The 13,771-nt window shown below is 37.3% G+C and overlaps 1 protein-coding gene and 1 pseudogene across 1 annotated transcript; both read right to left on the reverse strand.

Moving 5' to 3' along the window:
• Positions 1-4,677: 4,677 nt before the first annotated feature.
• Positions 4,678-5,046, reverse strand: LOC143885991 (putative mitochondrial protein AtMg00820 pseudogene; annotated as a pseudogene).
• A 1,134-nt stretch (positions 5,047-6,180) lies between these two features.
• Positions 6,181-7,503, reverse strand: LOC143885992 (uncharacterized). Its single transcript, XM_077390010.1, has one exon. The coding sequence runs from the start codon at positions 7,501-7,503 to the stop codon at positions 6,181-6,183; it is 1,323 nt and encodes a 440-aa protein (XP_077246125.1).
• Positions 7,504-13,771: the final 6,268 nt, after the last annotated feature.

A 13,771-nucleotide genomic window follows, 5' to 3' on the forward strand; every position in this document is an offset into this window, starting at 1 on the left:
TGGATCGGTATTCAAAATTGACGACCCATTGAAGGCCCACATGTGCCTAATATGGCTAGGTCCATAGTGACCTCTTTCCATGAGGATCGGTATCCAAAACAACCCATGAAGACTCGCCCATGGAGGCTCGAGTTCCAACAAGCCCATTGAGGCTCTTTGCTACTTACCTTGCAAGCTACATTATCATATTTAATGGACATTTGACAAAGGCTTCAACCACTAACATCAGAAGACTTTCATTAGCGGTAGTGTGCATCAATTGGTAGATTTTAATTTTGAGGAATATTTTATTGTAATCAAACGTATGTCGATTTTCAATCCACATATGTTTGAGGGGACATGTTAGAATGTATTAGATCAGATCTAGAAAGATCTGACCGATGGATCATGGTAGTGGTAGGTTAGGAAGTTATTTAGTTATCTACTTTGAAATTCAAACACATGTAGTTATAGTTAGTTAAGCACATGTTTTCCTTGGTAACTACTTGTAAAGCGCTCTATAAATATATATGCAAAAGGCACCCAAATTGTATTCGGTTTTCTCCCCATTTTCATAAATCTTATAAAAAGAAGCATCTGATACTTAACAGAGAGGGAAAAATCAACCACCGAAGAAAGAGAGCAAAAGTACAAAGAAAGACACATAGAAGATAGAGTGCATCATAAAAAAAAAGACCAAAATTACCTCCGATTGGTAGAGCACTTCCTCAGTAGATGCTTCCTTCTTCTTCCCTTTCTTTTCGAGGATAGTTGAACCCCCTTTTTTCCTTCTTCTTCTTCTTCTTCTTCTCCTTCTTCTTCAACCATTCAACGAGAATCTCTCTGTTCACAGACCCTAAAACCAGATTATTCTCAAACCCTAAGTTTTGTTTGTTTTGCAAGAAATTAGTGGAAAGAGATGGAAAGGAAACTCTTTTCCATGTTTCCACCTCTTTTCGTTGTTTGTTTGTAGAAGGAAAGCAAATCCATCATGGATTGAGTTTTCCATTTTTTTTATATTCTCAACATGAATCCCGGATATCTTTCCCTCTCAAAACGTGGGACGCAACGTTCCTTTCCACCCGCAGAAATCTACGAAAAGAAATATCGGGGGAACTCAAACTCGAGCATAGCTTCTTCCCAAATACAAGATTAGCATGTTCCCATTGTCAATAACAATCTCTATCTCTCTCCCTCTTTCTAAAACGAAAGCTATTTTTTCTCCTGAAGCTGCTTTTTCTCCCTATAATTCTGAATGCCAAGAACCTCCAAGATCGCCTGAATCTTGTCGGAACCTCCATTTTCAAACTCTGCTCGAGGGATATTGCAATATCTCTAACTTATAGCCTGAATCTTGCACGAAATCTATTATTGTAGTTTGATGCAGTGCCAACATGGCAGTCATGTCATGCCTAGGTGGTTTTGGTGGAGTTCCAAGGTGCAGTCCCTCATTAATGTTGCTGGCCCGTTTTGAACCTGCTTTTTGAGCTTCTAAATGGAAGAATTATGGAAAGTAGTAAACTAAAAAGTTGTAGGTCTCTTTGAGATCTTTCCAACAAGTATTTATGTTTGAAAATTGGATAAGAGGGTAGAAAGTTATGGCAGTTTTGGTGGACTGTGTCTGTGGGTTCCCAAAACAGTCAAAGTTAGTGAGTTCCAATGCAATTAATGTTATGTTAGTCCCTAAGCTAGCTAGTGGATGATCTTGAATGAATTTGCTTTGGTTTTCTTTTATTTAAAGAGTTAGAAACCATCTTTAGAGGGGATTTTGGATGTTGATAAACTTATGTAATTGATGGAATATCAATTGGGTTGAGCTTTGCTCCCATTTTCTTCTTCTTCTCTAAGTTGTGTTCTTGTGTTCTAATTTTCTTCTTCTTCCCTCTTAAGCACCCGCATTATAGTTGGAGTAAATAAGACGCTATTTTTTCTCCTGAAGCTGCTTTTTCTCCCTGTAATTCTAAACGCCGAGAACCTCCAAGATCACCTGAATCTTGTCGGAACCTCCATTTTCAAACTCTGTTGGAGGGATATTGCAATATCTCTAACTTATAGCCTGAATCTTGCACGAAATCTATTCTCGTAGCCGGAGTAAATATGACCCCTAATAAAAAAAAGTTACGATCAATTATTTTCACATTTTCTCTGCAGAGCAGATGTTTTCACGTCGTCTTTGGAGACACGCCACTTCTTTATTTTAGTTTTTAAGGGGGTTTGTTTGGAGTCCGTCTTTGCAAAGATGCTAATGTGGCAATCATTTGTTTTCAAGTGGTGAATGAAGACATTTGAAATTTGACAGAGTACAAATTTGTATTCTGTATGCTGTAGAAAAAATATTGCAAATCTCTAGACTGAACTATCAAATTTGGAGTATAGGCTAGTAGCACTAAACATTCTGGTTTATAGCAAGCAGATGTTGGGGATTGCGGTCTTACTGTATCTATGCATGTTAACATTAGAAGTTTTAACTACACATTCAACTAAGGTGATAAAAACACTTTTTATAAAAGGGAATTGTGGTCTTACTATAAGTATGCATGTTCTCTTTCATGCCTAAGTATGTTATGAAAATGCAACTTATCGTCCCACAACAAACTATTGGTATTTCCCTTGAATATTATATTATTTCTACAAAACTACAACACTATCACGCAAGCTACTTTGCATTCTCATCGAATACAAATTTAAGACATTGTTATTTTTTCTTTGGTTGTGCTACATATGAATATATGGTTAATTTTTATCTCTTTGTTTTCATAACATGTCTGCATTTTTTATTTATTTCATATTTGATCCCGTCCAATCTACTTTATATGGGATTATCTATATAATTGGAGTTTATCAATATAAACAAAAAACTCATAATGTTAGAGTTCTAAGATGGAATCTACCCTCCTTAGAAATACCTTTTTTTGTAAATCTTTGATATACTTAACTCAAAAAAGATTTAACATCATGGCCTGAGGAAACGTTAGTTAGATATAGAAAGTTGCATTGTTATCGTATACCTCTTCTTATGAAACAAACTTGAAATGACTCAATTAACCAAGACTCTGAGAGGTGTTGGAATGAAACCAACGAGGTTGGAGGGAGAAGATGAGTTTCAAGAGAAGAAGATTGTTCTCTTGATATCAAACACACAAAGAAAGTAACCCAAGTTGTTGTACTACTCAAAACCCTTCAAATTTTACTTAAAGAACTTACAAATGAAGAAGATACATAGTCTAAAACATAACCTACATTCCAAATCCGAATTTAATAAGACTTAACTAATCTCAGCTTCCCTAAGTACCACTAACACACTATCACATGAAAAGTAAATGACTAGCACAATTCCAAAACACAAAACATAGTCCCTAGGCCATTAAATGCCACAAAGGAGATTTCCAATATGGTCAAGAATCTTCCAAGCCAAGAAGTTAAGGGGATAGATGATCATGATCTAGTGGTCAAGATTAATTTCCAACAGCCCCCCTTAAGCTAGACCAGTACAATACCGAGTTTTGCCTTCATCTTGATGAATGTATCGATCTTCAAAGCTTTTGTAAAAATATCCGCAACTTGATCTTGAGTCTTGCAAAAACGAACGTTGACAACTCCACCATTTACCAAGTCTCGAATGAAAAGATACTTGATCCTTATGTGCTTGCTTTTGCCATGAAAAATTGGATTCTTTGTGAGTGAAATAGCCGAACTATTATCACAAAATAAATGTGTACCACGTTCTTGAGGATGTTTGAGTTCTTCTAATATCCATCGTAGCCAAAGACCTTGACAACCCGCCGAAGATAATGAAATGTACTCCGCTTCCGCCGTAGAAAGAGCAACAACCGATTGCTTCTTTGATGCCCAAGAAATTGCACTCGAACCAATGTTAAAAACATAGCCGGAAGTACTCTTGCTATCATCAACACTTCCGCCCCAATCACTATCACAATAACCAATCAAACTTGAATCTTTAACTCTTCCATAACGTATCCCATGATCAACCGTTCCACTTACATACCTTAGGATTCTTTTACCGGCTTCCCAATGGCTTCTTTTTGGTGATTCCATAAATCTATTAAACATACTCACCGCAAACATAAGATCCGGTCTTGTAGCCATCAAGTACATGAGACTACCGACAAGACTTCTATAAAGAGTTGCATCAACTCCTTTCTCATCCTCATTCTTGCATAGTTTCAAACCAACTTCCATAGGTGTGCTAATATGTGTAGCACCTTCCATTCTAAACCTCTTTAGCAAATCCTTTGCATACTTCTTTTGAGAAATAAAAATTCCATCATCTCTTTGGTTGACCTCAATACCAAGAAAGAAATGGAGAAGACCCATGTCGGTCATCTCAAATTCTTGCATCATATTTCTTTTGAATTCTTCACACATACTTGAACTATTGCCGATAAAAATTAAATCATCAACATATAAGCAAACAATCAAAAGCTCACCTTTAGTGTTCTCTTTGATGTAGAGGGTGTGTTCATAAGGACACCTTTTAAAACCATTCTTCATGAAATATCTGTCAATGCGACTATACCATGCCCTTGGGGCTTGTTTTAAGCCATATAAAGCTTTCTTCAATCGGCACACTTTGCTTTCTTCACCTTTCTTCACATAACCAGGAGGTTGATCAACATACACCTCATCTTCAAGAAACCCATTTAAGAATGCCGATTTGACATCCATTTGATAAACCTTTCAACTATTTTGTGCCGCCAAAGCTAGAACCATACGAATTGTCTCAAGACGAGCAACGGGAGCAAACACTTCTTTGTAATCAATGCCATACCTTTGCTTGTAACCTTTTACTACTAAGCGAGCTTTATACTTTTCAACTTCACCACTTGCATTCAACTTTGTCTTGTAAACCCACTTCACACCGATAGTCTTTTGCCCATTTGGAAGCTCCGTTAGCTCCCAAGTATTGTTCCTTTGGATTGAACACATTTCTTGATTCATTGCTTGCTTCCACTTTTCTTCTTGACATGCTTCCTCAAAACTAATCGGATCGGCATCGGCAAACAAAGCAAAATTTGCCAACTCTTCATCGGTAATTCTTCTAGACATTTCATAAATTTCTCTTATGCTTTTCGTCTTCCTTGGAGGAGAGTCAGGGCTTGTTGAACACTATGAAGATGATGGAGCCGAAGAAGATGGAGAAGAATATGGAGTGATAGTAGGAGCCACATCCTCTTCATTTTCTTCAATTCCACCATCATGAATATCTTTGCTTTCATCCATATCTACCAAAACTTCTTTCTTCTTCTCACTTTGATTCCAATTCCAACATTGTTCTTCATTGAACTTCACATCCCTACTTATGACAATCTTCTTAGTCATGGGATTGAACAACTTGTACGCTTTTGAACTTTCACTATATCCAACAAGGATACATATTTCAGATTTATCATCCAACTTTCTTCTTGTTTCATCCGGCAAATGAGAGTAGGCAATACTACCAAAAATTCTCAAGTGAGAAACACAAGGCTTATGACCACTCCAAGCTTCTTGAGGAGTCATACCTTGAACACTTTTTTATGATGCCCGATTCAAGAGATAAATAGCACATGCAACGGCTTCCGCCCAAAACATATTAGGCATCCCTTTAGCTTTCAACATACTTCTAGCTAATTCCATAATTGTCTGATTCTTCCTTTCGGCAACCCCATTTTGTTGAGGTGTGTACCGAGTGGTAAGTTGATGCCGAATCCCATTCTCTTTCAAAAAATTCTCAGAGTCATGAGAAACATATTCACCACCTCTATCAGAACGCAAATTTTTAAACATGAAACCACTTTGCTTTTCAACCAAGCTCTTGAAAGTTTTAAAGCATCCAAAGACTTCCGATTTTTCTTTAAGAAAATAAAGCCATGTCTTTCTACTATAATCATCAATGAAGATGAGAAAATATCGATTACCTCCAATTGATGTTGTTTGCATAGGCCCACATAAATCCGAATGCACTAGCTCAAGAGGATTTGATGCCCTCCATGCCTTTCCAATGGGAAAAGAGTCTCTTTGATGCTTTCCAAGTGCACATCCTTCACACACTTGATCTTGGCGGTCGACATTCGGCATGCCTCTCACCATATGCTTCTTGTTCATGAGAGATAAAGTGCTAAAGCTCAAGTGCCCATAGCGAAGATGCCATAGCCATGACATATCTTTGACAATAGTGTTGAAGCAAGGAAAAGCTTCACTTTAAAACTTTAGAGGAAACATCTTGTTTTGAGTCATTCTCACCTTGGCTATGAGAACATGATTCTTGTCTTTGATTTCACATACATCTTCCTTGAAATGAACATCGTGCCCTTTCATTAGAAGTTGCCCAACACTAAAGAGATTGTGCTTTAGACCGGGAACATAAAAAACATTGGAGATGCGCTTGACGCCTTTCTTTGTTTGAACAAGAATATCACTACTTCCCCTTACGGAAAGCCTCTTGTCATCACCCGTTCGAACTTCACTTTGGAGAGATTCATCCAACTTTACAAATACGCCTTTGTTGCCGGTCATGTGGTTATTACAACGACTATCAATATACCACGTCTCTTCAAGAGCCACTTCTTGCACATTACAAGCAAGAAAAAGTGTGTCTTCTTCTTTACTTTCTTCTTTCTCATGCATGAAGGTGGAGTCTTTCTTGCTTTCTTCCGCAATCTTTTTTCTACAATACTTCATGGTATGACCAAACTTTTGACAATGATAGCATTGAATTTGGGATAGAGGTCTTCCTCTCCCTCTTCCTCTTGTAGAAGAACCACCTTCATCTTTTTCATATTCTTGATTTCTTTCTCCACCATTTCTCCCCCTTCCACGAAAAGAATTTCTTCCTCTTCCTCTTCCTCTTCCTCTAGAGCCTCCCCTAAAAGAGACTTGAGTTTGAAAAGCTTGTTCTAGAGGAGAAGAATCAAATTGCTTCATTCGTTGTTCATGGGATTGGAGTGATCCCATCAAACTTTCTATGGATAAAGAAGCAAGATCCTTTGATTCTTCAATTGCAACAACAATATACTCAAATTTTCGAGTCAAACTTCTAAGGATTTTCTCTACTATCATTTGATCTTGAATATCTTCACTGTTTACTCTCAATTGATTCACAAGAGAAATAACACGATTGAAAAAATCTTCAACCGATTCCGAATCTTTCATCCTTAATGCATCAAACTCACATCTAAGGGTTTGTAATCTTACCAACTTTACTTTGTCTTCTCCTTTGTACGATGTATAGAGTGTATCCCATGCTTCTTTTGCCATAGTCACCGATGAAATTCGTTCAAAGATGACTTCATCCACCACTTGATAGATAAAGAACAAAGCCTTCTTGTCTTGCTTTCGATTGTCTTTCAACTCATTGAGTTGTTGTGGAGTGAGAGCCGCTTGATCCTCCGGTTCTTCAACACCGGTCTCAACAATATCCCATAGATCTTGAGATCCAAAAAAAACCTTCATTTGGATACTCCATTGGTTGTAGTTCTTGCCATTGAATCGAGGAAGTTGAGGTTGTAACATATTGGAAGCCATGATCAACCTTCAACCTATGCTCTGATACCACTTTGCTGGAATGAAACCAACGAGGTTGGAGGGAGAAGATGAGTTTCAAGAGAAGAAGATTTTTCTCTTGATATCAAACACACAAAGAAAGTAACCCAAGTTGTTGTACTACTCAAAACCCTTCAAATTTTACTTAAAGAACTTACAAATGAAGAAGATACATAGTCTAAAACATAACCTACTTTCCAAATCCGAATTTAATAAGACTTAACTAATCTTAGCTTCCCTAAGTACCACTAACACACTATCACATGAAAAGTAAATGACTAGCATAATTCCAAAACACAAAACATAGTCCCTAGGCCATTAAATGCCACAAAGGAGATTTCCAATGTGGTCAAGAATCTTCCAAGCCAAGAAGTCAAGTGGATAGATGATCATGATCTAGTGGTCAAGATTAATTTCCAGCAAGAGGTGCCAAAATATATCACTACATTGCCTAAATGCATTAGGGTGATCTAAATCCTTCATTTGCTTCTTTTTTTTGAAATGGTAAAGATATAATATAAAATAAGAGGGGGAACCGAGGTGGACTGCACCCAAATGTACAAGGAAGGAAAAAGAAAGAAAAATACAACAAAGCAAAAAAACATAAAATATAGAATATACTACGGAGGGAGAAAATCAAACCACTCCAACTCCATACGACCAACCCCACTTCTAGCCAACCCATCCGCCTCCCCATTAGCACTCCTCCGCACGTGATCAACGGCAATAGACGAACCTGAGATTAGATCCTCAATTTCATCAAAAAGGGATAAAAATCTCTAAGGAGGCAATGCCACTCTTTTCAACCAATGAATCACATTAAGTGAATCACCCTCCACAATGGTATTATCCAAGCAATCTCTATCTAATCTAATGATACCGTGATTTTCCGCCATGCTAAGCTGTTATGGAGTTGACAATACTAGAAAGTTGTACAAGTGGATGATAACATTGTCCGCCCAATGATTTACAAAGTGATGGTTACAAAAAAATAGTAGCTTTCAACGTTCAAGTTCAATAACCAAATGGGAATATTGTATAAAGCTACAATTATCAAATGGACATATTGTACAGCTACTGATTTTAGGTTATGTCATCTTCAATGGGCACGACACACTTCTATTGGCCGTGTATATGATGGCCCATTGCATGATGTTTTTAACCAATTAGGGGATGGGACAACAATTACATGCACTTCAATTTAACATGATGGAACAAACTCTAATAGTGTGATCGATCAAACGCGAGAATAATGTGTCTTTGTTTTTCATTCATGCCGTTGGAGCCAAAATAGAGTTGAATAGGTATAAGAATGCCATTGAAACTTCCTATTTTCTACCTCAAGGAGGAGAAACTCCAATTTATTTTCTCTTCTCATATTTTCCAAGTGTAAGAGGAGAAGGTATCATCTTCATCGTCTTAAAAGAGAAGGAAATTATCATTCTATGAGCAATTTTTTTGCAAACTGCTTTCTAATCTTCTATTTTATTTCTTTTCAAAGGAATTTTACATGCTAAGAGTTCCTCAAAGACTTCAGATATTGGAGGAAACTAAAAAAAACCCTAGACTTGCATTCGCATCTGTAAGTATATGGGTATTATGAGTTTATCTGCTACAATACAATTTAATAATCTCTTATATTATTTTAATAATTCACTTCATTATTTGGCATGGCAATGGCTGTAAATAAATAACAAAAGAAAATAAAGGAAGAAAATTATTAATAAAAATACTTTTTTGATTTATGTATGAACTCGAAGATTTTTGTGTAATGAAGATCTTTTATATTAGAGTAATTGTTCATTTTTTACTATTAATTTTGTAGAAAATAATATGTTTACACAAGTACATGCTTTTATATAATAGAAAAAATTATATATAACTCATTATTATACATGTGGGACCCATTTATTTAGGTGAATACCTATTTATGAAAAAAAAATTTATTTCAACTTCTTTGTGCAAACGGCGAAAAGGATTTCCATGAAAAGAAAAGGAAAAGAAAAGGCTCTCCCCTTTCCAGGGTGGAAAGACCTTTCCTACAAACCAAACGGGCCCTAAAAGACAATCCCTGAACTCACTTTCCTCTCTCTGATTCCCTATCTGAACCCCTAACCCAAAGTATCAGATGCTTTCTTTGGGTCCCACTCTCTCTTTTCTCAATCCAAGCCATAGGATCTCATTTAGATGGCTATGATGCGACATCCTATGCATAAGTTTTTATGATGACAACCTCTTTTGCAAATAATCCTAGCCTTTGGATTGGTGATCTACGATTGAGGGCTCTTGGAATCCTCTGGAAAAGGTAGGGAAACTAACTTCTTCTGGGATTTGACCATGGCCCTCAATTTCCTCTTTTGGCTAAAGGTTGGGATTAAACCTTGTCCTAATAACCTTGGAATATTCCAAAGATTATGCTAAAATATTTCTCTCTTCTCTACATGATCTAGACCCCTAATCTCTACCCCTTAAATCTATGGTAAGGATTTTCTCTACCCTAACTAACTTGGGAATATTCCAAAGATATACCTTGAGATATTTTCCTCCTTCCCCTTAATCTAAGCACTCATCAAACTCCCTTACATCTAAAGCTAGGAATTATCTAGCTAAATCTAGAGGGTTCCAATTAATGCTTTCCCTACATTTGTCTCCCTTTGATCCTAAGGCTCGAAGCCTTTGCTTAGAAAGTAAGCAATGAACTTATTACGAAAACACCCTATGAATATAACAAATTCCTTTTGCACTCAACACACCCCTCTATTTGTCTTTTGTGAGAGAAAACTCCCAATAAAGGACAAATGAGAGGTGCGTAATCCCAAAACTAGGGGTCTCCCGATTATTTTTTAGAAATTGATTTGAAAACGCTTTCAAAACCAACCATTTAGGGGATTTTAAATATTTATTATTTATTATTTGTTTTTTAAAAGAAAAATCTATTAAGATGGGAATAAATTTCGGAACTTGGTGGCCCCGCAACCGGGTGCCATTATCAAGTTGGAAACTCAAATTTATTTTTCAAAAACCATTAAAAGGCTTTGGAAAACATTTTTTTTTGGAAATTTCTAAAGGGTGAGAATACTCATTTTTTATTTTCTTTCAAAATGCAAATGGAAACTCTTTGGAAAAATGTGGAAAAACTTTGGAATTGGGACTCGACTAAGAGGTGTGCCAATATCAAAATGCGAGGGTATTTTCATAATTTTCATTTTTTTAGAAAATACAAGAGGGGATTAGGGGTTTCAAAAGAAGGGTATCAATGGGAGTTTTGGGGTTATCTGGACTGTGAAAATTTTCAAAAGGGATCTGCAAACAAGAATTTTTTGAATTAAACTGGATTTTTCACAATCGGAGTTCGGTTTTCAGAAAGTTTGGGATTCGGTTTCGGGAATTGTGGGCCTGGCCAAAATGGGGTGTCTACCAAAGCTCGGGAAGATGTGGTAAAAAACAATTTTTTAAAGTCTGTTATGGAATTTAGTGCTTTTTTAGTAATAAAAAAATTATATTTTTTTCTTTTTTACTTCCTCTCCTCTGGTTAGTTTTTCACTCGTTCCTCTGAGACAGAATAGTTTAAAATAATTCATACGGACGCCCTACATACACATATGGTTTTAAATTTTGGCCGAAATCCGAAATTTCAGATTTCGGTGGAGACCGAAACCGAAATTCCGAATTTCGGCCTTTACCAAATTTCGGTCCAAAATTTTGGAATTTCGATAATTTCGGTCAGAAATTTCGAGAAATTGTAATTTAAAAAATATATATATGTTACAAAATTTAGGCCGAAATTTCGGTTTTTTAGAGGTCTGAAACCGGAATTTTAAACCATGTATACACATACGCGCACACGCACGCACACACTCGTTATTTTAGATTTTTTATGGTTATTTTAAATTTACGCACATGTGCACACGCTCCCACGTATACATACACACACACGCTCTTGTGTTCACAACCTACTATGATTTGCCACTTGATATCACACGGATACCAACTATCAAAGCATTCTACTAAGCACACTGGAACTTCGGCTCTTTTACCAACTGTCACGAGCCTTCTGTTTTAGCAGCGGAATAACCCGTACGGTGGCTCAACATACACGTATGCTAAGGCCAACCTTCAACTCGTGCAAGGCTCTGGAGGTCTTGCACGCCCAACACCTCTTAATGCTTCATATGTACACACAATCTCTGAGCTGTTCAACAAGCTACTAGGCTAGGATCTTGACATGCACTTCTAGATACTTTGCTCACTGCCGCCAAACCTTTCAATTAGCTACTGAGCTTAGACTTGCCGAGACCAACTCTAAACCCACTCTTGTGATCAGCCATCATCACAAGTACATCTAACATCGAGCCTTGAAGACCAATGCAAAGTCAATCCATTACGAGGCATGATAATGCCATGCATAAATCCACCAAGCAACAAGGCTTGGTCATCCAAGAAGCAAGATGCCCCATGGACTTATACGCAACTTACGCACCTCGCGGGGGCAACCAAGGTCACCCTGGTATGAACTCATGGAAGACCTATTGATTGGCCTACCCACAAGACGTACCGCGGTGCAGAAGGCAAGTGGTATAGCAAACCCCATGCACCGATCCGTACTCACAATGTACGTGGGAACCCAACCCAACATGCGTTATCTTTGGCCCCGTAGTCGACCAAAGAAACTGGAGCATCCCTCTGGATAACTTTCAGTCCGCACCCAAAGCTCCCTTAGGGAACACACATGAGCTGCAGTATGATTTCTTGTTGTGTGCCTCACATGCACAAGCAAGTCATCTAAGAACCCATAAGCAAACCACAAAGGTTCCGGCCCACACCTACTAGGCTTGTTGGGAGAGGAGTCAACATGTCAAAGGATCAACTCCTCCTAAGGAGTTTGGCCAACCAACCTGCTCAACCAGGAGTGCCCACCAAAATGGCTCTTAGCAACTAACCTTGAAGAATTCATGAGACAATGATGGCCCAAAATACCAATTGCGTCCCAGTGACACAGAGCGCTTTGCGAGGATTGGGTTGCCAACTGTTTCCTCGTGGCAACAAGGACGCAAACACTCGTTATTTAAGATATTTTACAGTTATTTTTTGAATTTACGCACACACTCCCACCTACACACACTCTCACAAACACTCGTCATTTAAGGTTTTCTTAACCGTTACATTAAATTTTCAAATAAGATAGAAAATATTGAAATCATCCGTACGGACGCTCCCGCATACACACAAGCGCCACACAGTCGTTATTTTAGGTTTTTTACCGTTATATGTTAAATTTTCAAAATAACATTAGCTATGTAAGTGTTGAAAACAACAATAGAGAAAGTATCAGACAATTTTAGAGAGAGATAGTAAGGGAATCTCTTACTTGTTAGTTAGTTTTTTTAAAAAGAATTTATTTATTTTTGCTAATTTTGTTTTTTTGTTCGAAACGCATATCAAGAAGCTGACTTTTTGCATTGATCAACCCCGAACTGTTTCTGATTAGGCATATAAGGTAATTTAGTATTTTCAATTCCTTTTAGCTTTTAGAATTTTGCCAATTGTAGTTTTACTAATTATTATTATTCAATCTTACAGAAGCTGAATTTTTACAAAAATTGTCTATGTTGAATCGAAGAGAAAGAAATCCTAAGGTAATTTAGGATTCTTTAGCTTCCTGGTTTTTGAATTTTTCCTCAAATTTTTAATTAAATTTGTAATATATTCTCAGTGATGGACAACGGTTCTCAGGATTCTCCTCACCATCCCATGAAAAATAGAAGACAGAGAATATGTAATGCAGAGATGATGAACGGCTATACTCGACATCTGAACATTCAACCCGTCCATCCCATTCTGCCGCCACCATTTTCACGTCCGGCTCCTCTGCATCCCTGACCTCTCTCCTTTCCACCTCCCATTCCGACCCATCCTCCATTTCTAGCAGCACCTGACACTTACCTAATCTCTGACATTTATAGCATCACAAGCACAGAAGGAACAAATGTTCAAGGGTCAAACTCAGAAGTTCAAGGAATGAATGTTGGCGAAGGATATAGTAGAGAAAGTAGAGTTAAACGACAACCTGTTTGGACGGAAGATAATGTTAATGGGTAGTTAGCTAATAAGAGAAGGATTAGTTAGTAGTTGTTACATTTACTTCTTTAATTCTAGCTTTGCATTTGTAACAAGAAAGGAATATTCTAGAATGATGAGATCTGTCAGATGTCACTAACAGATAAAGCAACGAATGAAATAAACTCTTCTT

This window comes from Tasmannia lanceolata, unplaced genomic scaffold (genome assembly GCF_043159265.1).
Source record: "Tasmannia lanceolata isolate RefF3 unplaced genomic scaffold, GAP_Taslan_0.1 ptg000011l, whole genome shotgun sequence".
NCBI lineage: Eukaryota > Viridiplantae > Streptophyta > Magnoliopsida > Canellales > Winteraceae > Tasmannia > Tasmannia lanceolata.

Bases quoted from the DNA above. Each gene is read 5' to 3' on its own strand.
- LOC143885992 (XM_077390010.1), bottom strand. From the start codon at position 7,503: ATGGCTTCCAATATGTTACAACCTCAACTTCCTCGATTCAATGGCAAG.